Source organism: Rana temporaria, chromosome 3 (assembly GCF_905171775.1).
Source record: "Rana temporaria chromosome 3, aRanTem1.1, whole genome shotgun sequence".
NCBI lineage: Eukaryota > Metazoa > Chordata > Amphibia > Anura > Ranidae > Rana > Rana temporaria.
This window is the reverse complement of record NC_053491.1, coordinates 406269886-406296005: the sequence shown is the minus strand read 5'-3', so window position 1 is coordinate 406296005 and position 26120 is coordinate 406269886. Positions and strand designations below refer to the sequence as shown.

At 47.9% G+C, this 26120-nt stretch overlaps 1 protein-coding gene across 1 annotated transcript; it reads right to left on the bottom strand.

The window, feature by feature from the left end:
- Positions 1–6047: 6047 nt before the first annotated feature.
- CIAO1 (cytosolic iron-sulfur assembly component 1) lies at positions 6048–26083 on the bottom strand. Its single transcript, XM_040345932.1, has 9 exons — positions 25975–26083; positions 18484–18634; positions 18164–18312; positions 17958–18069; positions 13852–13940; positions 13209–13410; positions 7200–7281; positions 6463–7113; positions 6048–6268 (listed from the first exon to the last, which is right to left on the bottom strand). The coding sequence occupies exons 2-8, from the start codon at positions 18620–18622 to the stop codon at positions 6879–6881; spliced, it is 1008 nt and encodes a 335-aa protein (XP_040201866.1). The 5' UTR covers positions 18623–18634; positions 25975–26083; the 3' UTR covers positions 6048–6268; positions 6463–6878.
- Between the last annotated feature and the right edge of the window lie 37 nt (positions 26084–26120).

Sequence of the window (26120 nt, the reverse complement as noted above, 5' to 3'; positions counted from 1 at the left end):
TGACAGATCCTTCAGGCGATCCGGAGGTTGGAGGGAAAAAAATCTGTTTGGTGGACAAGAGAGAAACTATCTTGTACCCCGAGGAAACTACCTCACAAACCCAATGGTCGGAAAGAAGTGACCTCCACCGAGCCCGAAGCTGGCCCCCCACCCGAGATGTGGGCGGGGGCAGACCTTCATGCGGAGGCAGGCTTGTGGTACCAGGGGCGCTTTTGCCTTTCAGTGGACGCCTTGGCACCCTGGAAATGTTTTCCTGACGCACTTGGCGGGCGAAAAAAACGCTTGGGGGCAGTAAATGAGGGCCCTTGCTTACGGCGAGGCTCCTTACCCTTCCCAGATTGCGGGAGCATAGTGCTCTTTCCGCCTGTGGCATCTTTTATGTCATCTAGGGACGCCCCAAAAAGCCATTCACCCTTAAAGGGTAAGTCCACCAGGAACTTCTTAGAGGACTGGTCTGCAGACCAATACTTTAGCCACACAAGGCAGTGTAGTACCACCGCGGAGGCCCTGGAAAGCAAGGGGAGCGTATCCAGGGCTGACTCACAGCCAAATTTTAGACCTTGCACCAACTGGTCGGCCAGGTCCACACAGAGCTCAGGAGCATTATGCGCCTCCAGCTCCTGTACCAGGGACTTAGCCTGTTCGGTAAGTGTTTGCGACACCAGAGCCCCGGCCAAAACCGGTCTCACTGCCGACCCCACCACTGTGAATAAGGAGCGGGCCTCAGCTCTCCTATCTACGGGCTCCTTAAAAGCGGGAGCCCCTTCCACAGGCAACGTGGTGGCCTTGTTCAGCCTGAACACCGGAGGGTCCACTGACGGAGGAGATACCCATTTTTTTTTTTTTTTTTTTTTTTTTTAGGAAATCCTCCTCAAATGGGTAATGGACCGCAAAGTATTTTGATACAGCAAAAACTTTTTGCGGCCGATCCCATTCCTTGTATAACAGTTTGTCCAGATACGGAACACAAGGAAACACTTTTTTGCGGTGCGGGGTGGCTTGCGGAACCCAAAAGGGACCGGCAAGTGTCTGATGCCTCCCGCCTAATCAATCCTCAAGTTTTAGAGTATCCCGCACCGCAGTGATAAGAGCTCCAACAAATTCCTTATCTTGCTTTGACCCTGAAGCAGTCATCCTCACTGTCCGCGTGGGCCAAGTCTGCATCATCTGACATGACAGAAATAGGGTCAAATGCAGAAGCAGCACCTGATTCTGCTTCAGAGACATCCCCAGAAGCAGGCTCAGGGAGGGGGTGCTTTTTATCCCCTTCCGGCCACTTGCCGCTTCAATCCTGGCAACAAACGCCTCCAGGACTGCCGTCATAGCATCCAACGAGGCCGCAGGGGCACTAAGGGTTAACTCTGGCATGGTTGGGGGTAGAAGCCTCATATGAGGGCCCTTGTGGTTCAGACTCCATGCTGTCCCACCTAAAAATGCCACCTTAGTACTGCAGACAAAAAAACAGGACCCACCGGTCACCCTCCCGGCCGTTACAGAGAGCCGGGGACTCCCCACCCAGAACCAGGCTGTACCGCTGTGCAGAGCTGAGAGTGCTGCCTGTGCCGTGATGTTCCATCAGGAAGAAAAAACTGTGGTGTTGGCGCCGTTATTCCAGACACTAGAGGCCAAAACTTTTCTAAGATGGCCGCCGACATGCAGAAAAACAGCATGCGGGCTACAAGAAAATGGCCGCCGACATATAGCGCCGCGGCTCCGGTAAAATGGCGGCCGTACACGTGTAAAACACACAGTGAAATACAGCAGACACTGTCACAGTACCCCACAATAAAAAATACAGCACCAGCACAATAAAAAAAATACAGTACCCCACAGTAGCAGAGCCCCCCCTCAGGTGGACCCCCCACCTCACAGCTGCCACCCAGAACGGGGAAAGGGAGAGAGGAAAGCAGGACAGACCCTCAGTCGACCTCCCCAGGAATACACCAGCCGAAAACACCCTGCCGAGGCAAGGGGATACTACTTAGCCATCCTGCGACCACCGGCTGGAGGCATTCCAGACAGAACCAACGTCTGCTTGCGGCATGGCTGTCGGCCCGGCACACTGTGACACAGCCATAGAGACCGGTCATATGTGTGCCCTGTAGCATATAGCTCACCGGGCACCCCTGGAGCAACGGGGCATGTCGTGGACGGCGTAGCTAAAGGCCGGCACACGCTCGATGGCCGAACATGGGGGGGGACTACAAGGATCAAGATCCAGCCTGTCACCCAGTCGGCAGTTGATAGTAGATCTCAGGATCCAAAAATGCAGGAACAAACATCAAATAAAGCGAAAAATAAACGCTAAAAATCTCCAGCGCACATGGGCTCCAGAAAGGCCATGTCCTCTCCTGACGCTAGGCAGATTAAAACTGAGGCTGGATGTTGCAGAGAGTGGGATGTACCCGGGGGACACGCCCCCTGGGAGGTGCTGTACTGAGAAAAGTATTTTTAACACTTAAAGTGCTGTTTCTTTCTGCCTAGTGTCTCCTAGAAGGAAGGTATATAACCCTAAGGTCAATGCTGCTGTGTCCGTCCATGAACGGAAGAGAAAAACAATTGTTGCTCTACACCAGTGATATGCAATTAGCGGACCTCCAGTTGATGCAGAACTACAAATCCCATGAGGCATAGCAAAACACTGACAGCCACAAGCATGACACTCAAAGGCAGAGGCATGATGGCACTTGTAGTTTTGCAACAGCTGGAGGTCCGCTAATTGCATATCCCTGCTCTACACAATGGCCTAGGCGAGTGATGGCTAACCTTGGCACCCCCAGATGTTTTGGAACACCATTTCCCATGATGCTCATGCACTCTGCAGTGTAGTTGAGCATCATGGGAAATATAGTTCCAAAACATCTGGGGTGCCAAGGTTCGCCATCACTGGCCTAGGCTATAAGAAGATTGCCAAGACCATACAGCGGTTTAACAGGGCAGGTTCCATTTAGAACAGACCTCACCATGGTCTACTAAAGACATTGAATGCACGTGCTCAGCCTCATATCTAGAGGTTGTCTTTGGGGAAATAAACGTATGAGTGCTGCTAGCATTGCAGTCCTCATAGTCATACTATATGCCACACTGCATCAAATAGGTCTGCATGGCTGTTGTCCCAGAAGGAAGCCTCTTTTAAAGATCATGCACAAGCCTGCAAACAGTTTGCTAAAGACAAGCAGACTAAGGACATGAATTACTGGAACCATGCCTTGCGGTCTGATGAGACCAAGATAAATTTATTTGGTTCAGATGGTGTCAAGCGTATGTGGTGGCAACCAGGTGAGGAGTACAAAAACAAGTGTCTTGCCTACAGTCAAGCATGGGAGTGTCATGGTCTGGGGCTGCATGAGTGCTGCCGGCACTGGGGAGCTACAGTTCATTGAGGGAAACATTAATGCCAACATGCACTGTGACATACTGAAGCAGAGCATGATCCCTTTCCTTTCGGAGACTGGGCCTGCAGGGCAGTATTCCAAAATAACGACTCCAAGATGACCATTGCCTTGCAAAAGAATCTGAGGGTAAAGGTGATGGACTGGCCAAGCATGTCTGCAGACCTAAACCCTATTGAGCATCTGTGGGGCATCCTCAAACAGAAGGTGGAGGAGCACAAGGTCTCTACCAGAGCTTCACAGGTTGCTTCTTCCACTCCTCCATGATGACATCACCGAGCCGGTGGATGTTAAACGCCATGCCCAAGAGGGTTAAGGCAGTGCTGGAAAATAATGGTGGCCACACAAAATATTGACACTTTGGGCCCAATTTGGACATTTTCACATAGGGGTCTACTCACTTTTGTTCCCGGCGGTTTAGACATTGTTGGCTGTGTGAGTTATTTTAAGGGGGCAGCAAAATTACACTGTTATACAAGCTGTACACTTAATATTTTACATTGTAGCAAAGTATCTTCAGTGTTGTCACATGAAAAGATATAATAAAATATTTACAAAAATGTGAGCGGTGTACTGACTTTTGTGAGATACTGTAAAGTTAAAAAGTGAACCGTACTTCCACTTTAACCCCTTCGTGCCTAAGGGTAAAACAAATATTAATGCTTAAACACAATTTTGCAACTTTGACATGTGTTTGTATAACTGTACATTATCGTCATAACTAATTTGTGGATTATAGTAAAAAGGTGATAACTACGTTACTGTGTTGTATTATAACACTTCTATTTCAGCAGTGAATATTAATAAAGTGCCCCAATGTGCTTGGGAAAAAAATATGCAATTATATAAGATATTCCACACAAACCTGTGCTTGCAATAATAAAATATAAACAAAGCAATATTATAATGCCAAAAAACTGAAAATCCCAAAAAATAAAAAATATAAATGCAGGAGGAAAAAAATACAAGAGGAAAAATACAGTGCAGGTTCTATTTCTTCCATGCTGATTAACTATTTCCCATGTGCTCAATTCCTCATCTGTGGCTGAACAAAGCTATTTATCCACCAACTCTTACTGTAGGGGGGGGGGGCGTGGCTGGACGTGTGACGTCACTGATCGTCGTTCCCTATGACAGGGAACAGACGATCAGTGACAAGCCACAGAAGAACTGGGAATGTATGTTTACACTCACCTCTCCCCGTTCTTCAGCTCCTGTGACCCGATCGATGGACACCGGCGGCGATCGGGTCCGCGGTCACAGGGCTCAGGACTAGGTCGCGAGCGCGACCCAGGGCTGGGCTCCTGAATGCTACGTGCCTGTGCCCAGCTGCCGATGTATATCGGCGTGAAGGGGTCCTCAAGTGGTTAAATGGGCACTTAAAGGGAAAAAGTTAAAAAAACAGCAGAGAAGAAGTACAAACTACAGCTTTGCAGACACCTCTTACTTCACTTCCAGTTCATTTGGTATCCGGCCACTCCCTATGCATTACGTCACAACACGTGACTTCATCAGGTGATGCTCATTTTGCACAGTAGATATTTGATTTATTAGTCAGTTTAGCACATACATGTTCTTTTTTTTTTTTTTACTATTTTTTGATCACTTTTTTTTATTCATTATCCCTTATATGAACCAAAGGCGCATATGTAGCTTTTTTTCTGGTGAGCGACTATTTTTAGAAGGTGGGGGTGTCTTCACAAGTTGGTGGATAAATATCTTTGTTCAGCCACAGATGAGAAATTGAGCACATGGGAAATAGTTGATCAGCATTGAAGACATAGCACCTGCACTGTATTTTTTCCTCCTGCATTTATACATTTTTGGGGATTTACCAATTTTAAATTTTGTTTTTTTGACATCATAATATTGCTTTGTATATATATATATATATAATGCACAGTTAGCACCTTTTTCCTGTAACCAATTATCCCACAATCTTGGTGGGAAACATTTAACTGCAGCAAACATATATATTTGACACAATTAAGTTTTTTTTTTTGCACCGACACACACACACACACCACAAATTTGTGAATTTTTCAGGACAAATCTGGCTTTTATTTGGTGGTAAGTGGTAATGAACATCTCTTGCTGTTTTCTTTTATTATCAAAGGAAAAAATGGCCCAAAATAGTATAAAAATGTGTTTGTAAATTTAGCTGTTTATTTCTTGCTACTACCATAACCTTCCACCAAAGAACAATCCAAAATAAAAATTATGTTCCTTCAGCGATACAACATATGTGTATGTTGTTTTGTATCTGTAGTACAGACCAGAAACAATAGTGTGCAATTGTTGGTACAGGGCTTGGGGTTCTCGGTGAGACCCCCAGTCTCTGAGCCTGAAGCATGGCATGCTCCCAGCACCAATACAGATAGATACACAAATATGCAGCCCCCACAGAAAAAAGTCCAGTGCCGTGAGGCCACATATTTGCATACGCTCAGCGCCAAGGGGTTAACACACAAGCTGTATTTGGAGTAGTTCACCAACTCTGATCCTAATAAAATAACTTCTTTCCTTGATACTGCACTGTTTATGCAATACTAAACCTCTGCGCCAATAGAATTAGGGGAGCTGCCTTTCCAGTGAGTCAATCTGTACCCCAAAGACACCTGGTTTTAGAAAAAAAAAAGGACATTTGGCAGCAGCTTACGGGGTAAATATTTAATATTAAAACAGCAAACTGTAATAGACTTTTTTTTTCTGAACAAATCCATTACTTAAGAGAGATAATAAGCTTACCAACCTCCTAGGATTTCTATTAAAGATCAGCAAAACCCACAACAGATTAAGTCCTGCTTTACTCCAACCAGAGCAGAAATTTCTCATGGTTTCTTCCTACTTTAAGGAAGCCTGGGGAAGGCGATTATGTCAGTGTTTCTCAATTCCAGTCCTCAGGCCCCCCCAACAGGTCAGGTTTTCAGGATTTCCCTCAGATGAAAAGGCTGTGGTGATTACTAAGGCAGTGAAACTGATCAAATCACCTGTGCAAAATAATGGAAATCCTGAAAACCTGACCTGTTGGGGGGGGCCTGAGGACTGGAATTGAGAAACACTGGATTATGTGATGAACAGCTCTCCTCTGACTTCTCCATGTACTGCTATAAAAGCAAAAACATTTGGACACAGGTGACAACATGTAAGCCAACTACTTAGCCAATGCTGACCATATGGCACGGCTGCAGCAGAGTGATTCAGCAAGACCTCTTCATTCTGCTTCTGGAAAGTAGGAGTTGTGTTTTGCATTACTGCTCCCAAAAGGAGGGACTCTGAAAACATACAGCGGTTTTATTCTGGGCCGTTTCAGTTTTCATGAGGAATGTGTTACATTTAACATGCTAGATGTTGAAAATTGCACCACATAGAGTAGTCATAATTCAAATGATTGCCAAGAGGAAATGCTTATTAAGGCAGAGCAACTGTATGCTGCATCTTAGCTAATGTGTTTGAAATAATTAGTCACCTAAACATGATTGTCAGTTATTCTGGCCGCTGGTACTGCCAGAATGCCATATCTCCATCATCACTACAGGATGCCAAAAGCCCAGGCTCCTTGGGATGCCATGCTACGCAGTTGACATCCTGAGCGTGGGCTCGTGGCATGTGGGCTGTAAGAGAAAAATTTGGCTGCATGGGATCAGAGCCTGGGTCTTCTTCAAATATCCGGATGGCATCATCTCCACAAGCTGAGGCAAGAGAACCAGTCAGATGACTCCTGTATGGTACAAAGAATGAAAATGTTCAGAACCAAAAAAAAAGTATTAAACATCTCGGTTATAGGACCCGTTTTAGGAGGCTTACCAACTAACGTCATAGATTGTCCTCGTGTGGTACCCTGTCAGTGTGCATACACACTTCCAGCTTGAATCTTTTTTACTTCCACCTACAGGGAAAACAATGAGAAAAAAAATAATTCACAAAACAGAAAAGCAATTAGTAAAACCCCTGCAAAAATATGTAAAGAGGCGATTCCCCAGAAATTGAGATGTTATACATTTAGGTTAGGAGGATGGAGTCACAAGCAGGTTCAGGTTAATGCACATCTTTCCTATTTTGCAGCCCTGAACTGGTTGAATAGACTACACTTAACCACTTAAGACCCGGACCAAAATGCAGCTAAAAGACCTTGCTCCTTTTTGCGATTTCACATTGCGTCACTTTAACTGACAATTGCGCGGTCGTACAACGTGGCTCCCAAACAAAATTGGCGTCCTTTTTTCCCCACAAACAGAGCTTTCTTTTGGTGGTATTTGATCACCTCTGCGGTTTTTATTTTTTGCGCTATAAACAAAAATAGATTGACAATTTTGAAAAAAAAATCAATATTTTTTACTTTTTGCTATAATAAATATCCCCCAAAAATATATATAAAAAAAATTTTTTCCTCAGTTTAGGCCGATACATATTCTTCTACCTATTTTTGGTAAAAAAAAAAAAATCGCAATAAGCGTTTATCGGTTGGTTTGCGCAAAATTTAGAGCGTTTACAAAATAGGGGATAGTTTTATTGCATTTTTATTAATTTTTTATTTTTTTTTTACTACTAATGGCGGCGATCAGAGATTTTTTTCGTGACTGCGACATTATGGCGGACAATTTTGACACATTTTTGGGACCATTGTCATTTTTACAGCAAAAAATGCATTGTTTACTGTGGAAATGACAGTTGCAGTTTGGGAGTTAACCACAGGGGGCGCTGAAGGGGTTATGTTTCACCTAGTGTGTGTTTACAACTGTAGGGGGGTGTGACTGTAGGAGTGACGTAATCGATTGTGTCCCCCTATAAAAAGGGATGACACGATCGATGCAGCCGCCACAGTGAAGGACGGGGAAGCCGTGTTTACACGCGGCTCTGCCCATTCTTCAGCTCCGGGGAGCGATCGCGGGACCCCAGCGGCGATTGGGTCCGTGGGTCCCGCGGTCACGGAGCTTCGGACCGGGTCGCGAGAGCGCACCCACGGCTGGGTACATGTACAGGACGTACCTGTACGTACATGTGCCCAGCTGTGCCATTCTGCTGACGTATATGTGCAGGAGGCGGTCCTTAAGTGGTTAAAGTGGGATTCCAGGCATAATTTTTTGCAAGCTAAAATTAAATCACATTAAATAGTCCCTAAAACATTAATAGCTCCCCAATAGTTCCAGAAATTATTGCAAACACTTGTGTGGGCATGTGAAGCCCAGTTCCTTTTTCTTCCTGGTTTTCAGGGAGAGGTGCATGCTGGGTGATTGTTAGACACAGTAATGCACAGAGACTCCTGGGAAATGAGTGTCATAATTTCCCAGGAGGCAATGGCGTCTTGGGACAGGAAGTTGAACCAGATAGGACCAGGAACTAGGCAGATTACAGAATCTGCCTAGAAATGGCCAGATGGAAGTGAGTAAAATTTTTTTACCATGTTGCATATCTTTTGGTCTTGCCAGAATATTGGAGGGGTTTTGGCCCAAAGTGAGAAATATAAAACAGCTTATGGAGTATCACTTGGGTAGAGACCCAGCCAAATATCTTCATCTCTCAGATATCCCTAAATATAAAAATTCAGTATTGGTCCATCTCTTAAATGCGGCCAAGGCTTGCATTACAGCCTTATGGAAGCAACCCCTGAGATTGTTATTTTGTTTGCTCTAGGGACTATAGCCTTGCATTAGTGGAGGGGAAGTAAGCCCCCCCCCCTTTTAAGGAATATGATGTGATCAGGGCCGGATTAACAATGGGGCTGATGGAGCTGCAGCTCCAGGCCCCTTTCTCAAGATAGGCCCATTTGCCAAAAAAAAAAAAAAAAAAAAATTTTTTTTTTTTTTTTTTTTTAAGAATTATTATTTTTTTTTTTTAAGAATTTTTTTTTTTTTAAGATCGAATTTGGGGGGTTGTAGCTCGATGACCAGAGGTCACAGAAACCCCACATTTGGGGGTAGGCATGGGAAGAGCTACCCCACAACTGGTTAAAATATGGGACGGCTATCATTTATGGTTCCTGAGATAGTGGTCTTTGCACTTTTTATGTTGCAGGGTACAGAGCTGCACGATTCTGGCTAAAATGAGAATTGCAATTTTTTTGCTTAGAAGATAGATCACGATTCTCTCACGATTGTTGCGGCGTAACATCATCTTTCACATTAAAACAAACAAAAAAAAAATTGGCTAACTTCACTGTATTGTTTTTATGGTTTTTATTATTCATTGAAGTGGGCAAATGCAGTGTGACATAACATATTGCAGCAATAGCCATTGTATTCCCTAGAGTCTCTGCTAAAATATATATAATGTTTGGCGGTTCCAAGTAATTTTCTAGCAAATAATATTGCTTTCTAACTTAAGAAACAAGTGTTGGACTTTAAGTGGTTAAATTTAGTTACAATGTTAGTTAGTTACAATGTTTCATTTTGTTTACAAACTTTGCAGACTGCCCAGATTTGTTCTTTACACACAGAAGTGTATCCCTTTGATCCAACAAGGAAGTGTCAGTTACAATGTTTCCTGTTAAAAACTTGGCAGACTGCCCAGATATTTTCTTTTGACAGCTGAAAGTCTCTCCACTTGTTATATGAAAGAATCAGCAAACTCTGCATTGAAGATCATCAGGGGGGTTGAATCGAGATCACAATTTTTTTTTAACGATTAATTGTGCAGCTCTAGCACGGTATTTGCGCAGCAATTTTTCAAACATCTTTTTTTGGAAAAAAATGTTTCATTCATTAAAAAAACAGTTAGTTAGTCAAGTTAGCACAATTTTTTTTGGTATCCTAAGCGATGCTTTACATTTTTTTAGGTTACATGTTTAGAGTTACAGAGGAGGTCTAGTACTAGAATTATTGTTCTCGCTCTAACGATCGTGGCGTATGTAACCTGTGTGTATCTGGCTCTGATACTACCAGTGCCTACCCAGCCACTGACTAGTATCTCTCCCCAGCCTGTCCCCACATACCCTCTCACCTGCTGACCTGTGGATGGGGAATCACTCCTGCAGTGTTATTGTGTTCTGCCAGTGCGTACAATGATCAGTGTTGCTAACTTTAGCTGGCAGCACTGATTGTTTTAAGAAAAAAAAACAGGCTGGTTGTACTCAAGTTGATTAATAGATTGACTTGTGTAAAACCAGCTAGCCCATACATAGATTGACTATGGCTGGTCTCTGCATAATTGGCGTAATTTCAATCCATGTATGACCCGCTTAACCACTACTCAGTCCCTAAATATCCTTCCACTCCTGTACATAGTGCCCACTGTCATACTCTCCACACTTCTCTCCTATACATAGTACCCACTGTCATACCCTACACACTCCTCTCCTGTACATAGTGCTCACTGTCATACTCTCCACACTCCTCTCCTGTACATAGTGCTCACTGTCATACTCTCCACACTCCTCTCCTGTACATAGTGCCCACTGTCATACTCTCCACACTTCTCTCCTATACATAGTACCCACTGTCATACCCTACACACTCCTCTCCTGTACATAGTGCCCACTGTCATACCCTCCACCCTCCTCTCCTATACATAGCGCCCACTGTCATACCCTTCACACTCCTCTCCTGTACATAGTGCCTGCTGTCATACACTTCTCTCCTGTACTTAGTGCCCACTGTCGCACCCTCCACACTCCTCTCCTGTACATACTGCTCACTGTCATACCCTCCACACTCCTCTCCTATACATAGTGCCCACTGTCATACCCTCCACACTCCTCTCCTATACATAGTGTTCACTGTCATACCCTCCACACTCCTCTCCTATACATAGAGCCCACTATCATACCGTCTACATTCCTCTCCTGTACATACTGCCCACTGTCATACCCTCCACACTCCTCTCCTGTACATACTGCCCCATCATACCCTCCACACTTCTCTCTGGTACGTACTACCCTCTGTCATACCCCCTCACTCTTCCTGTACATACTGCCCATTGTCATACCCTTCACACTCCTCTCCTGTACATAGTGCTTTTTTCCGTACCCTTTGTACTCCTCTCCTGTACATAGTGCCCACTGTTAGACCCTCCACATTCCTCTACCTCACCTGCACATACTTCCCACTTATATACCGTCCATACTCCTCCCCTATGTCGCTTACCCACAAAAACAGTTCTTTAAAATTATACTGAATATCCTCAATGTTACCAGCTCTAGAATGGACACACTTTTGTTAGTTCAACTAAAGGAAATATCAGTTCTCATATTTGTTCTGCCCCATTATTAGTACTCCTTTAATTTTGTGATTACTACTATGATGTATAGAGGAACATCGGGGATCTCAGCTACTCTAAATATAGCACTTATATAAAAAAGTGGCCCTAAAAATATATTTTAAATGTTGGCAACTGTGCACTTAGGCACTGCCCAAGGGCCACCGTCCACTGGGTCAGTAGGGGGCCCCATGAGAGGCTCCTGGGATCCTGTGATAATAAAGCGGTAGTAAACTTTCCTGACATTACTACTTTTTAGAGGCCCTGGGGTAGGTTATGCCACAACGTACAAGTATGCACAGCATATTGGCACATTAGGGTACACTTACATTTTCAGACTGAGCCCTCCAGTGCTGCGATGAATCAGGCGGGGCCCGGGCGCTTCCATCTTCACCCGGTCTTCCTTCTGGGTTCTGTGCCTTTGGTCACTTGCCTTGGCTGGGCTGCGTTCATGTCATTCCCACGCATTTATTTATTATTTATTACACCCCATTCACACCTCCGCGACAAAACGCCCGACGCCGGCCACTCGTGCCGCTGGAGGGGAGAATTCCCATTGCTGTCTATGAGATGGTTCACATCTCATAGACGCCGTACACCTGTGGCATGAAAAAAAGTCCCGGACCCTTTTTTTCAGGCGGCATTGGCGTTCGGCCATACAAAGCAATAGGAAGGGTTTGTAAAAAAAAAGTTACACTATTCGCGGCAAAATACGCCGCGTACGCGGCGTTACTTGTCGCGGAGGTGTGAATGCAGCCTAAAAGGCCCCACCAAAATCCTCAGCACCAGGCCCATGATGTTCTTAATCTGGCCCTGGATGTGATCATATGATAGTTATGATTCAATGGCTATGTGGGCCTTTTTAAAGAGGAAGCAAACCCTGATGGGTTTTACTTCCTTTTTATTTCCCTGCAAAGGCAACGCATAATAGCCCATTATATGTGTCACTTACCTGAAACCAAAGCCTGCAATGTCCTTGCTGGCTGGAAGCGTCCATCTTCAGCCTTCTTCCTTCCGGGGGCCGCGGACTCCAACTCTGTGACTGGCCGGAGTCGAGCGATGTCACTCCCATGCGGGAGCCGCCAGTCACAGGGTGACCCCCCCCCTCTAAAAACAGCATGCCCTTTCTAAAGTGCGCATGTGCAGTAGACATTGTTCGGGAACATTGTAAATATCTCCTAAACCGTGCAGGGGCAGGGTAAAGCCCAGCTGTCTGCATCTATGGACACAGGCAGCGGGGCTTGGAAGTGAGCCTGCACGAGTATCCCCCTTCTAGCAAATGCCTTGGGGCACTCAGAATGATTGAGGAGCTAGAAGCACTGGCAGGGGACCCCAGAACACTTTGCGGGCTGCTCTGTGCAAAACCATTACGCGGGGCAGGCAAGTATAACATGTTTGTTTGTTTTGTTTTTTTAAATGTAAAGGTTTAAAATGACTTTAACCGGTTTACAACTTTGCTGAAGTTTAGGAGCACTACTTTCTATCAGTATAGCTAAAATCTATGTTCTGTTTCTGCCAACTATAATTAGTTCCCAGTGTAACATACAACAAGCTTAGCTCTTTATAATGTTACCTGTAGGCATACAAGTCTCCAAAATACTTTTTCTGTACTAAGAGACTTACCTGGCTCCTCTTCAGCCTTAATCTGCCTCCATATGCGCAAAGTTTTATCATCACTGCAGGTTGCCAGCTGCTCTCCGCTCTGATCAAAAGCCAAGCTCCAAACTGTAGATGTGTGACCTTCCAGGGTGGCACAACAGACCCAGTCATCCTCCTCCTCTCGATACAACTTAACTGTGTCATCATAGCTGGCAGAAGCTAGGAGCTGGGGAAGACAAGAGGAAATGAGATGCCCGCTTTCGTTTTGTATAATCTGCACAACACACACACTCTGCTAGAACAAGTTTTGTTGCTGTTGCTTTGGAAAGTACAATATTTCAGATCTTTCTACTTGAACCCCAATAGTAAAGATGCAACCTTAACCGTCATCAGCATTAATTACCAAGTACATTGGAACTTTATGGAAATAAGAAATTTATTGAGAACGCTCAAAGTAGCTGAACAGGAATACAAAAAGCATCTGGAAATAATCATACTCTAGCCCAGGGTCTCCAAACGACGTCCCTCCAGTTGTTCAGGAACTACAATTCCCACCATGCCTAGTCATGTCTGCGATTGTCAGTGTGTTACAATGCCTCATGGGATGTGTAGTTTCTCAACAGAGGGCAGTAGTTTGGCGATCCCCGCTCTAGACTTTATCACTCACCTCCTGATTGGGGTGCCACACCACATGCTTCACATCCTGTGTGTGTGAATTAAGAACACTGACACACTCATATTCCTCTTCTTCATCCACTGGAGGAAACAAATAAAGTTTAAGACCAACGTACATAGAGCTGAAAACAAATCATCTGATAACTTTGAAGGAATGAGAACAGGAGGCACAGGGTACAGCAACAGGGTCATTCTGGGGGGAGGGTAAGGTAAATGTAAATTAGCAGATTTAGATACACTAACAAATTGAAGCCAAGCTCCAGATCACATTTTATAATCAGTTACAACAGGTTTTTCCCTTTTGTGATACATTTTTTGCATGAATAAATAAAAGCTGATCATTGAAATCACTCTGCTAGTCTTAAGTGGTTTGTCTCATCCATGTAAACTGATATATTCTGCTGGAGAGCTAACTTTCTGGCTGGTTCACCAGATAAAAATAGAACAAAGAAAGTGTAAAAAAAAAAAGGAAACCAATATAGCAATCACATCTAAGCATTGGTAAGCTGACTTCTTGGAAAAAAGAAAAAGAAAAGAATTGGTGAGCCACAATATAATAAAGCAACTTTAAAGCCCAAAAGCAAACATTTAACAGACACACGGTTCTGTACATTCAGTAGAGTCCAATCAATGAGCTTACGATGGGTCAGTGGCCCTCATTGATCTTATCCATTGTGCCTTGTTTGATATTAAATAAAAAAAAGCTCCTGGACTGCTGATGTAGCTCCTCTTGTTTGGTCCATGAGGAGGGTGTTGACAGAAATGATCTGACCAATCAAAAGGTCTGAGGTGTACCCGATAGTAGGTCACAGGTTTATTACCATGCAACTGCCCTCCTACAAATGCAGTTGTCAAGTTTGCACTGAAAATCTATCGAAATCGGATCCTAGCCTTGTGAACCTAGCCTAAAACTCTGACACTGACCCAGATACAACCCAAACCCTGATCTAGCCATTTTTCCTTTATGCTTTACCCCACACAATTATTTCTTTACACATTTCTCCTCTAGCAAGATGAAAGAGAAAAGATACAATGTGGTTTATTTACTAAAGCTCGAGAGTGCAAAATCAGACTTAATTCTACATAGAAACCAAAAATCTGGAAGATGATTTTTTTCTATGCAGAAGTGAGAGGAATTTGGCCCTCTCCAGCATTATCTTTTTTTCCCCCATTCAGTACAAACACATCAGCGTATATACTTACCTCCTCAGTGCAGCGATTTTGCACAGAGTGGCCCTGATCCTCCTTTTCTAGGATCCCCCGGTGGCGCTACCGCCTCCTCCTCTTCATCGAGTGCCCCCCACGGAAAGCCGATTTCCATGGGGGCACTCTAGAGGGCGCGCTCCCGAATCCTGCTGCTGCGGCTATTTACACACAGACAGCAGGACTCCCCCCCCGCCCTCCCATGTCCCTGGATTTGATTGACAGCAGTGGGAGCCAATGGCTCCTGCTGCTATCAATCTATCCAATGAGGACTCGAGACAGCGGCTGGAGCTGCTGTGCTCGTCGCTAGGACAATCGGGTTCAGGCAAGAAAAAAAAACAAAAAAGGGCTTTTTGGGGGCTGCTGCAGCACAGAAGGTTTTTCACCTTAATGCATAGAATGCATCAAGGTGAAAAAGCGAGGGTTGACAACCTCTTTGAAGGTTAATATGTGGGACCTTTTAAGTATATTGTACTGCGCCATACTCATACAGCCATCTTTAAAGCGGAGTTCCAGCCTTTCAATGTTTATTAAAAGTCAGCAGCTACAAAAAGTATAGCTGCTGACTTTTAATAAACAGACACTTACCTGTTCCACGGTCCAACAATGCGGCCGCACGGAGCGTCGCTCCTCCATTCACACTCTGGGCAACCGGCCGTAACAGCTTTCGGCTTCACGGCCAGGCACGCACTGCGCATGCACGATTCGTGCTGTGTTCCTGGAGTGGACAGGCGATCTCCTAAAGGGTGGGACCGCCTAGGTGCAGAGGAGTCGTCGCCTAGGCGGCCCCTAGGTGAAAGTAGGAAGTGGGACAGGAAGTCCCACTCCTAACGAAGCCCCCACTCTCCCCCCAAAAAAATGACATGCCAAATGTGGCATTTAAGGGGGTGAGGAGTGCTTAAAGTGGAAGTTCCACTTTTGGGTGGAACTCTGCTTTAATGAACTGTCTAAATGACAAAATAAAACCGGAGAACATATCGCTGTCTACATAGCCATGTTGACTAAATATTTGTGCATGCAACATTATAATTCTCCCTGGGAAACCCCCATATGCACAATAGCATGCAGTACCTTAAAGATGGCTGCATGTCTAGTGCAGCCACAGAGTTACACAGACTCACTGTATTTCTGAAGCTATACACTATGAAACCCACCAAACTAATAATACATTTTAAAATAGAACTCCAGGATCAAACTATTTTAGGATTACCGATGCTCTCCCTTAGCCCCCCGTTCACAACGGTGACTGGTCATGCGATCTGATAGTTCCAAATCACATGACAAGTCGTACCCCATTTACGGCAATGGAAACCTTCATATCGCCACGACTCATGATGAAGCAATTACGAAAACGATTCGTGCACTCCTTTTTACTGATTTAATTGCGACTTGCATAGACTTCTGTTACATTAAGTCACAAGCCGCAATGAAATTGGCAGTGCAAATCGCACTGATGTGCGGCTTTGAATTTGCGCAATTTCAAAGCCGCACTGGTGTGAACCAGGGCTAAATTCTCTAGAACTGCTGACACAGTTTAAATGACAGTGCCTGACTTTTTTTTGTAATCCAGGAGCTTCAGCCCCAGTGATGTCATATTTTCTTAGGAAAAAAGTGCTCACTCGTGGTTAGGGGTGCAACGGATCGTCACCGATCCGTGATCCGAACAGGTCACCCCGTTTCGGATCGGCACACCACGCGATCCGCGGAGCGCTCCGGAGCCTAGGCCTAGGAAAGTCCCCGGCTTCGGCCTAGCTCTGGAGCGGCGGCCATCTTGCTCCACCCAGTCTGCTTGCCAGAGCCCAGCGTGACACGCCTCCCTGCCTCCCCGGGGAGGCATGTCACGCTGTGCACTGGGCTCTAGCAAGCAGACTTGGAGAGGGAATGTTAGTGAAGCACTGGTTTAGAGGAGGGGAAAAAAAAAAGAGCACAGTAGCAATTCACAAGGGTGGATTAAAGAGGCTGTTAGGACAGGACTTGTTAAAAGTACAATCTTGCTGTTTTTACAGCAAGATTATTTACTACTACTGCATGTTATTTCCCCCCAGTTCTGACAATGACTATAAAGTGTCTGTGAATATATATATATATATATATATATATATAAATAAAATGTTATTTTATTTTTTTGGACCGATGAAAAGTGAATTTGTTTTTTTTGCTGATCCGATCCGTGACTCCTGATCCGAGGATCGATCCGATCCGTGAGTTTTTTGATCCGTTGCACCCCTACTCGTGGTCCCGGGAGGAGGACTTTCTCTCGCTCTACATCACATCCGAGTAGGGAATGGGGACTATATTTCCCACAATGCAAAGGGAAATGCAGGAAATTAGTCAGCGTGTGAAGTGAACTAGGGGTGGAGTGGAGGGTGGAGTTAGCGCTAATAGCTGTATCTGTTATCCTGAGAGTACAAAGAACTGGAGGGGACAGAGGTGGGAGGGCAGAGTTAAAGCTGAGGGCTGTATTTGCTATGCACAGATCAGGAGTCTAGCACTACCAAGTGCGCCCACTACAGTGAGCAGTGACGAAATTACATGTTTGCTCACTATAAAGAACACCAGCAGGGCAGAGAAAAGACCGTTGGCCAGAGAGATACAAAGCATAGCGGCCACCGGTCTTACCAAAAACGGATGTCAGAGAGATTCAAGCTAGGATTCAAATAATGCACCTTGGATTTCTCACAGCGGGGATAGAAACAAGCAGCACATTGCACCAAGATGTGACAGCGCCAATACTGCCAGCTGATAATGTTCTGCCCAGAGTTCTGGTTTAATATTTGAAAGAAGTCTTCCAAGAAACAGTTTTTGAAGCACTTTTTTGTCACCACATTAACAGGTTGCATTCATCGGCAAATAAATTACCGGTACAGAACAACCCTACGGTTCAAACAGGCTCACCTTCCCACACCCAGACACTCTTGTCACGGCTACATGTGGCCAGAAGATTTCCTGAAGGTGCCCAGGCCACAGATTTGACCTCATTTTCATGCCCCTCAAGGGTTGTAACAACCTAGAATGGTAAAGTAAGCAATATTTAAACCAGACAACAAACCTTTTAATCAGATACTTATGGTCCCTTTTGTTTAACCCAAATGTTTGCCCACCTCAAACTCCTCTTTCTTCTTTATCCAGATGCAGGTGGTGGCATCAAAGCTGGCAGAAGCAAGGTAGTTACCACAAGGTGACCACGACACTTTTCTTACAGTGCGCTGGTGCCCATCACCAAGGACTGATTTGCATACCCAGTTACCATCTGCACAACAAAAAGCAAAATGATTTGTGTAGGAAAAAAAAAAAAAAGAAAAAAACACAATAACAATCAAAGCCAGTCTGGATAGGTAAATGCAGCGTATTACATGCATTTGTCTGTATAAAAAAAAAAAGTAGAATATACTTCCATTACTCATAGACAAAACACACTCACCTTCTTTGCCCCAGATACGGATAATTTTATCCCCACCACAGGAAGCCAGGAGAGTTCCAGATGGATTCCATGCTAGGAACCAGCAGTGGGAGTCAGGGTGGGCAGTAACTCGAGCCAGCAGGGTCAGTGTGTCCTTCATCCTAAATCACACCTGTGAAAGGTAAGGTGGCACTATACAACACATGACTAATATTTTGACGCTTTGTAAATATTTATTACTATACAGTACTGTGTAAAAGTTTTAGACAGGCTTGAAAAAATGCTGTAATTTACAGATGCTTTTAAAAATAGAAGTGTTAAAGCGGATGTCCGCTGAAAAAAAAAATATTAAAAGCCAGCAGCTACAAATACTGCAGCTGCTGACTTTTAATTTCGGCACACTTACCTGTCCTGGAGTCCAGCACCGTCCGCAGCAGAGGACGAGCGATCGCTCGTCACTCTGCTGCTCCCCCCTCCATCCACGGTGAGGGAACCAGGAAGTGACGTCCTGCCCGCAAACTGTGTGGCTGGAAGTGGGTGCAAATACCTGTCTTTAAAAACAGGATTCTGCACCCCCCTGAAAGGTGTCAAATGTGACACCGGAGGGGGGCAGGGTTCAGATTCGTGGGAGTGGAGGTGGAGGGTGGAGCTCCGCTTTAATAGTTTATTAACAAAATGAAAAGTAAAAAAAACAGAAAATAAATCAAAATTTGGTGTGACCACCCTTTGCCTTCAAAACATCACCAATTCTTCTAGATACACTCAAATACTAAAAAAAAGTGGGCTGTGGGACTTAGAGTGAGGTCACTTGCCTTTTTTTTACACTCAAATACAGTTTTTGAAGGAACTCAGCAGGTAGGTTGTTCCACAAATCGTCTCAAAGCCACCGGTCACTTCATACAATCCCAGACAGGCTCAATGATGTTGAGATCAGGGCTCTGTGGGGGCCAAACCATCCCTTCCAGGACTCCTTGTTCTTCTTTACACCAAGATAATTCCTAATGTAATTGGCTGTATGTTTGGGGTCGTGGTCATTCTGCACAATAAATTTGGGGCCAATCACACACATTCCTGATGGTATGGCATGATGGAAAAGTATCCGTCTGTATTTCTCAGCATTGAGGACACCATTGATCCTGACCAAATTTCCAACTCCATTTGCAGAAATACAGCCCCAAACTTACAAGACGCCTCTCCACTATGCTTCATTGTTGCCTGCAGACACTCATTGTACAGCTCTCCAGCAAGCAAACTGCCTCCTGCTACAGCCAAATATTTCAGATTTCCACTCATCAGTCCAAAGCACCTGCTGCCACTTTTCTGCACCCCAGTTCCTATGTTTTTGTGCAGAGTTGAGTCGCATAGACTTGTTTCCACGTGTTATGCATGAAAACAGAGGAGTGTGATTGGCCCCAATTGTATTCTGCAACAAGATAATATCCCCAAACCTGCAGTCAATGTCATTAAAGTGACACTAAGCCCTGGTTCACACTGGGTACGATTTGGAACGATTTGAGATGCGATTTGACATGTCAAATCGCATCTCAAATCGGCGGCAATTGTCGGCAATGGCACGCGATTTACATTAAATTGCGGCCGAAATCGACCGCGAAATCGCGGTAAAATCGCGCATTTTACCGCGATTTTGAATTCGCAGCAGTGTGAACCTAGGCTAAAGGTTCACTTTTTTTTTTTTAAACAAACATGTCATACTTACCTCCACTGTGCAGTCCGTTTTGCACAGAGTGGCCCTGATCCTCCTGTTTTGGGGTCCCACGGCAGCTCTCTTGGCTCCTCCCCGCGATAGCTAACCCCCTCAGGGAAGCTCTCTTGAGGGGGTTACCTTGCGGGCATGCTCCTGTGACATACATTCGTCCATAGCCGCCGATTGTATGACTCGGCCCCGCCTCCCGCATCATTGGATTTGATTTACAGCAGCGGGAGCCAATGGCTGCGCTATCAATCTAGCAAATGAAGAGCCGAGAAGTAGTGGAGAGAGCGACGCGGGATTGCGCCCACGGAAATTCGGGACTCCGGTAAGTAAAACGGGGGCACTGGAGGGCCGGACAATGCAAGGTGTTTTTCCACTTTAATGCATTAAGGTGAAAAAACACGAACCTTTACAATCCCTTTAAGAACTAGCTTCAGTGTAAGCGAATAACAAGAAGTTCTGGAACCAGTGTTCATTTTGGGATCAAATTTCGATTTAGTCTGTTGACTAAAATTACATTTTAGGTTTAGTCATCTGCAATTGTTTTCGTTTTAGTCGTATTTAGTCAACTAAAATCTCCAGTACATTTTAGTTGCCCAAAATTGAATGGGTTTAGTTAAATTGTAATGCATTATTTAAAGTGGAGGTTCACTGGGAAATTGCTATTTTTAACCTTAGATTGATGCTCATTTAGTCTAGGGGAATCGGCTAGTTTATTTAAAATCGAAGCTGTACTTACCTTTTTAGAGGTACATCTTCTCCGCCGCTTCCGGGTATGGGCTGCGGGACTGGGCGTTCCTATTTTGATTGACAGTCTTCCGAAAGGCTTCCGACGGTCGCATCCATCGCGTCACGATTTTCCGAAAGTAGCCAAACGTCAGTGCGCAGGCGCAGTATAGAGCCGCACCGACGTTCGGCTTCTTTCGGCTACTTGTGACGCGATGAATGCGACCGTCGGAAGCCTGTCAATCAGGAAGGAACGCCCAGTCCCGAAGACGCATACCCGGAAGCGGCGGAGAAGATCGCTCTCTACAGCGGTAAGTACTGCTCGGATTTTAAAACAACTAGCCCATTCCCCTAGACAAAATGCGCATCAATCTAAGGGTAAAAAAAAATGTATGGGTGAACTCCCGCTTTAAGCGTTTCTCATACTCCTGGAGTAAAAAAAAAAATCTAATATGTTATTATTTATGAAATTATAGTTTAAACAAAACTCAGAGACAGATTTAGCCATTCTGGATGGTTTGAGGAGCCTTTAATGCTGCACAGTGCTCTGGACGGTGGTCTGAGTAGGTCTGTAATGCACACAGTGCTCTGGACGTGGACAGTCTGATGAAGAGCCCTGTAATGCATTGCACACAGTAGTCTGGATGGTATGAGGAGGCTTGTAATGCACACAGTACTCTGGGTGGTATGAGGAGGCTTGTAATGCACACAGTACTCTGGGTGGTACGAGGAGGCTTGTAATGCACACAGTGCTCTGGATGGTATGAGGAGGCTTGTAATGCACACAGTGCTCTGGATGGTATGAGGAGGCTTGTAATGCACACAGTACTCTGGATGGTATGAGGAGGCTTGTAATGCACACAGTACTCTGGATGGTATGAGGAGGCTTGTAATGCACACAGTACTCTGGATGGTACGAGGAGGCTTGTAATGCACACAGTACTCTGGATGGTACGAGGAGGCTTGTAATGCACACAGTACTCTGGATGGTACGAGGAGGCTTGTAATGCACACAGTACTCTGGATGGTACGAGGAGGCTTGTAATGCACACAGTGCTCTGGATGGTACGAGGAGGCTTGTAATGCACACAGTGCTCTGGATGGTACGAGGAGGCTTGTAATGCACACAGTACTCTGGATGGTACGAGGAGGCTTGTAATGCACACAGTACTCTGGATGGTACGAGGAGGCTTGTAATGCACACAGTGCTCTGGATGGTATGAGGAGGCTTGTAAAGCACACAGTGCTCTGGATGGTATAAGGAGGCTTGTAATGCACACAGTGCTCTGGATGGTAGAAGGAGGCTTGTAATGCACACAGTGCTCTGGACGGTGATCTAAAGATGCCTGTAATGAACAGTGCTTTGTGACGGTGGTCAGAAAAGTTTCTAAGGCAAAGTGCTCTGGACGGTGGCCTGAGGCCTGTTATGCTGCACAGTGCTCTGGATTGTGGTCTGAGGGATGGCCTATAATGCACAGTGCTCTGGATGGTGGTCTGAGGGGAGGCCTGTAATATACACACTCACAGTGCTCTGCTCTGGATGGTCACGAGTCAGGACAATCTTTGGGAGGCCTGTAATGCACAGTGCTTCTCTGGACAGTGATCTGAGGAGGTCTGTAATGCTGCACAGTGCTGACTGCCAAGTAGTAACCATGCTATGAACTTGCTTGCTGGGAGAGGAAGCACTCACGGGCTCTACACAGGCGGAGCTACATACAAACCAGAAGTTTGCGAGGGTAATCCCCCCTCATATTTTCGTTTCGTTAACAAAAATGGAATTGATTTTTGTCATCGTTTTCGTCGGTGGACCAAAATGTGGGTTCACTTTTTATTTAGTATACGTCAATGTAAAAGGGCAGCGGGTGAAAATGTTTTCGTTGACAAACGTAACACTACCTGGAAGTGTTGGGTTGGAAAGCACAGAGCCCCGAACTCAACACCATCGGGTCGGTCTGGGATTACATGAAGAGACAGAAGGATTTGATGCAGTCTACATCCACAGAGGATCTGCACTTAATTCTCCAAGATGTGTGGATCAACCTACCTGCATCCTACTGCTAGCAGCAAATCCAAATCAATGACAGGCTAAAATATGCTTCAGCATTACACATTTTATGCACACCCCACTCTGCTACGCACCCCTGTCCACGCTCGCCCTCCACTCTGCTACGCTCCCCTGTCCGCGCTCGCCCTCCACTCTGCTACGCTCCCCTGTCCGCGCTCGCCCTCCACTCTGCTACGCTCCCCTGTCCGCGCTCGCCCTCCACTCTGCTACGCTCCCCTGTCCGCGCTCGCCCTTCACTCTGCTACGCTCCCCTGTCCGCGCTCGCCCTCCACTCTGCTACGCTCCCCTGTCCGCGCTCGCCCTCCACTCTGCTACGCTCCCCTGTCCGCGCTCGCCCTCCACTCTGCTACGCTCCCCTGTCCACGCTCGCCCTCTGCTACGCACCCCTGTCCACGCTCGCCCTCTGCTACGCACCCCTGTCCACGCTCGCCCTCCACTCTGCTACGCACCCCTGTCCACGCTCGCCCTCCACTCTGCTACGCACCCCTGTCCACGCTCGCGCTCCACTCTGCTACGCACCCCTGTCCACGCTCGCCCTCCACTCTGCTACGCTCCCCTGTCCACGCTCGCCCTCCACTCTGCTACGCACCCCTGTCCACGCTCGCCCTCCACTCTGCTACGCTCCCCTGTCCACGCTCGCCCTCCACTCTGCTACGCTCCCCTGTCCACGCTCGCCCTCCACTCTGCTACGCTCCCCTGTCCACGCTCGCCCTCCACTCTGCTACGCTCCCCTGTCCACGCTCGCCCTCCACTCCGCTACGCACCCCTGTCCACGCTCGCCCTCCACTCCGCTACGCACCCCTGTCCACGCTCGCCCTCCACTCCGCTACGCACCCCTGTCCACGCTCGCCCTCCACTCCGCTACGCTCCCCTGTCCACGCTCGCCCTCCACTCCGCTACGCTCCCCTGTCCACGCTCGCCCTCCACTCCGCTACGCTCCCCTGTCCACGCTCGCCCTCCACTCCGCTACGCTCCCTTGTCCACGCTCGCCCTCCACTCCGCTACGCACCCCTGTCCACGCTCGCCCTCCACTCTGCTACGCACCCCTGTCCACGCTCGCCCTCCACTCCGCTACGCACCCCTGTCCACGCTCGCCCTCTGCTACGCACCCCTGTCCACGCTCGCCCTCTGCTACGCACCCCTGTCCACGCTCGCCCTCCACTCTGCTACGCACCCCTGTCCACGCTCGCCCTCCACTCTGCTACGCACCCCTGTCCACGCTCGCCCTCCACTCTGCTACGCACCCCTGTCCACGCTCGCCCTCTGCTACGCACCCCTGTCCACGCTCGCCCTCCACTCTGCTACGCACCCCTGTCCACGCTCGCCCTCCACTCTGCTACGCACCCCTGTCCACGCTCGCCCTCCACTCTGCTACGCACCCCTGTCCACGCTCGCGCTCCACTCTGCTACGCACCCCTGTCCACGCTCGCCCTCCACTCTGCTACGCTCCCCTGTCCACGCTCGCCCTCCACTCTGCTACGCACCCCTGTCCACGCTCGCCCTCCACTCTGCTACGCACCCCTGTCCACGCTCGCCCTCCACTCTGCTACGCTCCCCTGTCCACGCTCGCCCTCCACTCTGCCACGCTCGCCCTCCACTCTGCTACGCTCCCCTGTCCACGCTCGCCCTCCACTCTGCTACGCTCCCCTGTCCACGCTCGCCCTCCACTCTGCTACGCTCCCCTGTCCACGCTCGCCCTCCACTCTGCTACGCTCCCCTGTCCACGCTCGCCCTCCACTCTGCTACGCTCCCCTGTCCTCGCTCGCCCTCCACTCTGCTACGCTCCCCTGTCCACGCTCGCCCTCCACTCTGCTACGCTCCCCTGTCCACGCTCGCCCTCCACTCTGCTACGCACCCCTGTCCACGCTCGCCCTCTGCTACGCACCCCTGTCCACGCTCGCCCTCTGCTACGCACCCCTGTCCACGCTCGCCCTCCACTCTGCTACGCACCCCTGTCTACGCTCGCGCTCCACTCTGCTACGCACCCCTGTCCACGCTCGCCCTCCACTCTGCTACGCACCCCTGTCCACGCTCGCCCTCCACTCTGCTACGCACCCCTGTCCACGCTCGCCCTCCACTCTGCTACGCACCCCTGTCCACGCTCGCCCTCCACTCTGCTACGCACCCCTGTCCACGCTCGCCCTCCACTCTGCTACGCACCCCTGTCCACGCTCGCCCTCCACTCCGCTACGCACCCCTGTCCACGCTCGCCCTCCACTCCGCTACGCACCCCTGTCCACGCTCGCCCTCCACTCCGCTACGCACCCCTGTCCACGCTCGCCCTCCACTCCGCTACGCACCCCTGTCCACGCTCGCCCTCCACTCCGCTACGCACCCCTGTCCACGCTCGCCCTCCGCTCCGCTACGCACCCCTGTCCACGCTCGCCCTCCGCTCCGCTACGCACCCCTGTCCACGCTCGCCCTCCACTCCGCTACGCACCCCTGTCCACGCTCGCCCTCCACTCCGCTACGCACCCCTGTCCACGCTCGCCCTCCACTCCGCTACGCTCCCCTGTCCACGCTCGCCCTCCACTCCGCTACGCTCCCCTGTCCACGCTCGCCCTCCACTCCGCTACGCTCCCTTGTCCACGCTCGCCCTCCACTCCGCTACGCACCCCTGTCCACGCTCGCCCTCCACTCTGCTACGCACCCCTGTCCACGCTCGCCCTCCACTCCGCTACGCACCCCTGTCCACGCTCGCACTCCGCTACGCACCCCTGTCCACGCTCGCCCTCCACTCCGCTACGCACCCCTGTCCACGCTCGCCCTCCACTACGCTACGCTCCCCTGTCCACGCTCGCCCTCCACTCCGCTACGCACCCCTGTCCACGCTCGCCCTCCACTACGCTACGCACCCCTGTCCACGCTCGCCCTCCACTCCGCTACGCTCCGCTCCCCTGTCCACGCTCGCCCTCCACTCTGCAACACTCCCTGTCCACACTCGCCCTCCACAACACTCCCCTGTACACACTCACCCTCCATTCTGCTACACTCCCCTGTCCATACTCACCCTCCACTCTGCTGCTCCCGTCTCACGTTGGCCCCTCTCACACTTCCTGACTCAGAGACAGTCCCTAACTCTAGATACCTCCCTCTGCCGGTCAATGGGCGCACTACAGCATTACGCCAGTCTCTTCCTCCAGCCACTAGAGGCCG

Excerpts from the sequence above, each read along its gene's own strand:
- CIAO1 (XM_040345932.1), bottom strand. The coding sequence starts at position 18,622 with ATGAAGGACACACTGACCCTGCTGGCTCGAGTTACTGCCCACCCTGAC. Across the intron at positions 18,070-18,163 it reads AGAAGAAAGAGGAGTTTGAG|GTTGTTACAACCCTTGAGGG; the intron begins GTGGGCAAACAT and ends TTACCATTCTAG. Across the intron at positions 13,411-13,851 it reads TGTGGCACCCCAATCAGGAG|CTCCTAGCTTCTGCCAGCTA; the intron begins GTGAGTGATAAA and ends TGTCTTCCCCAG.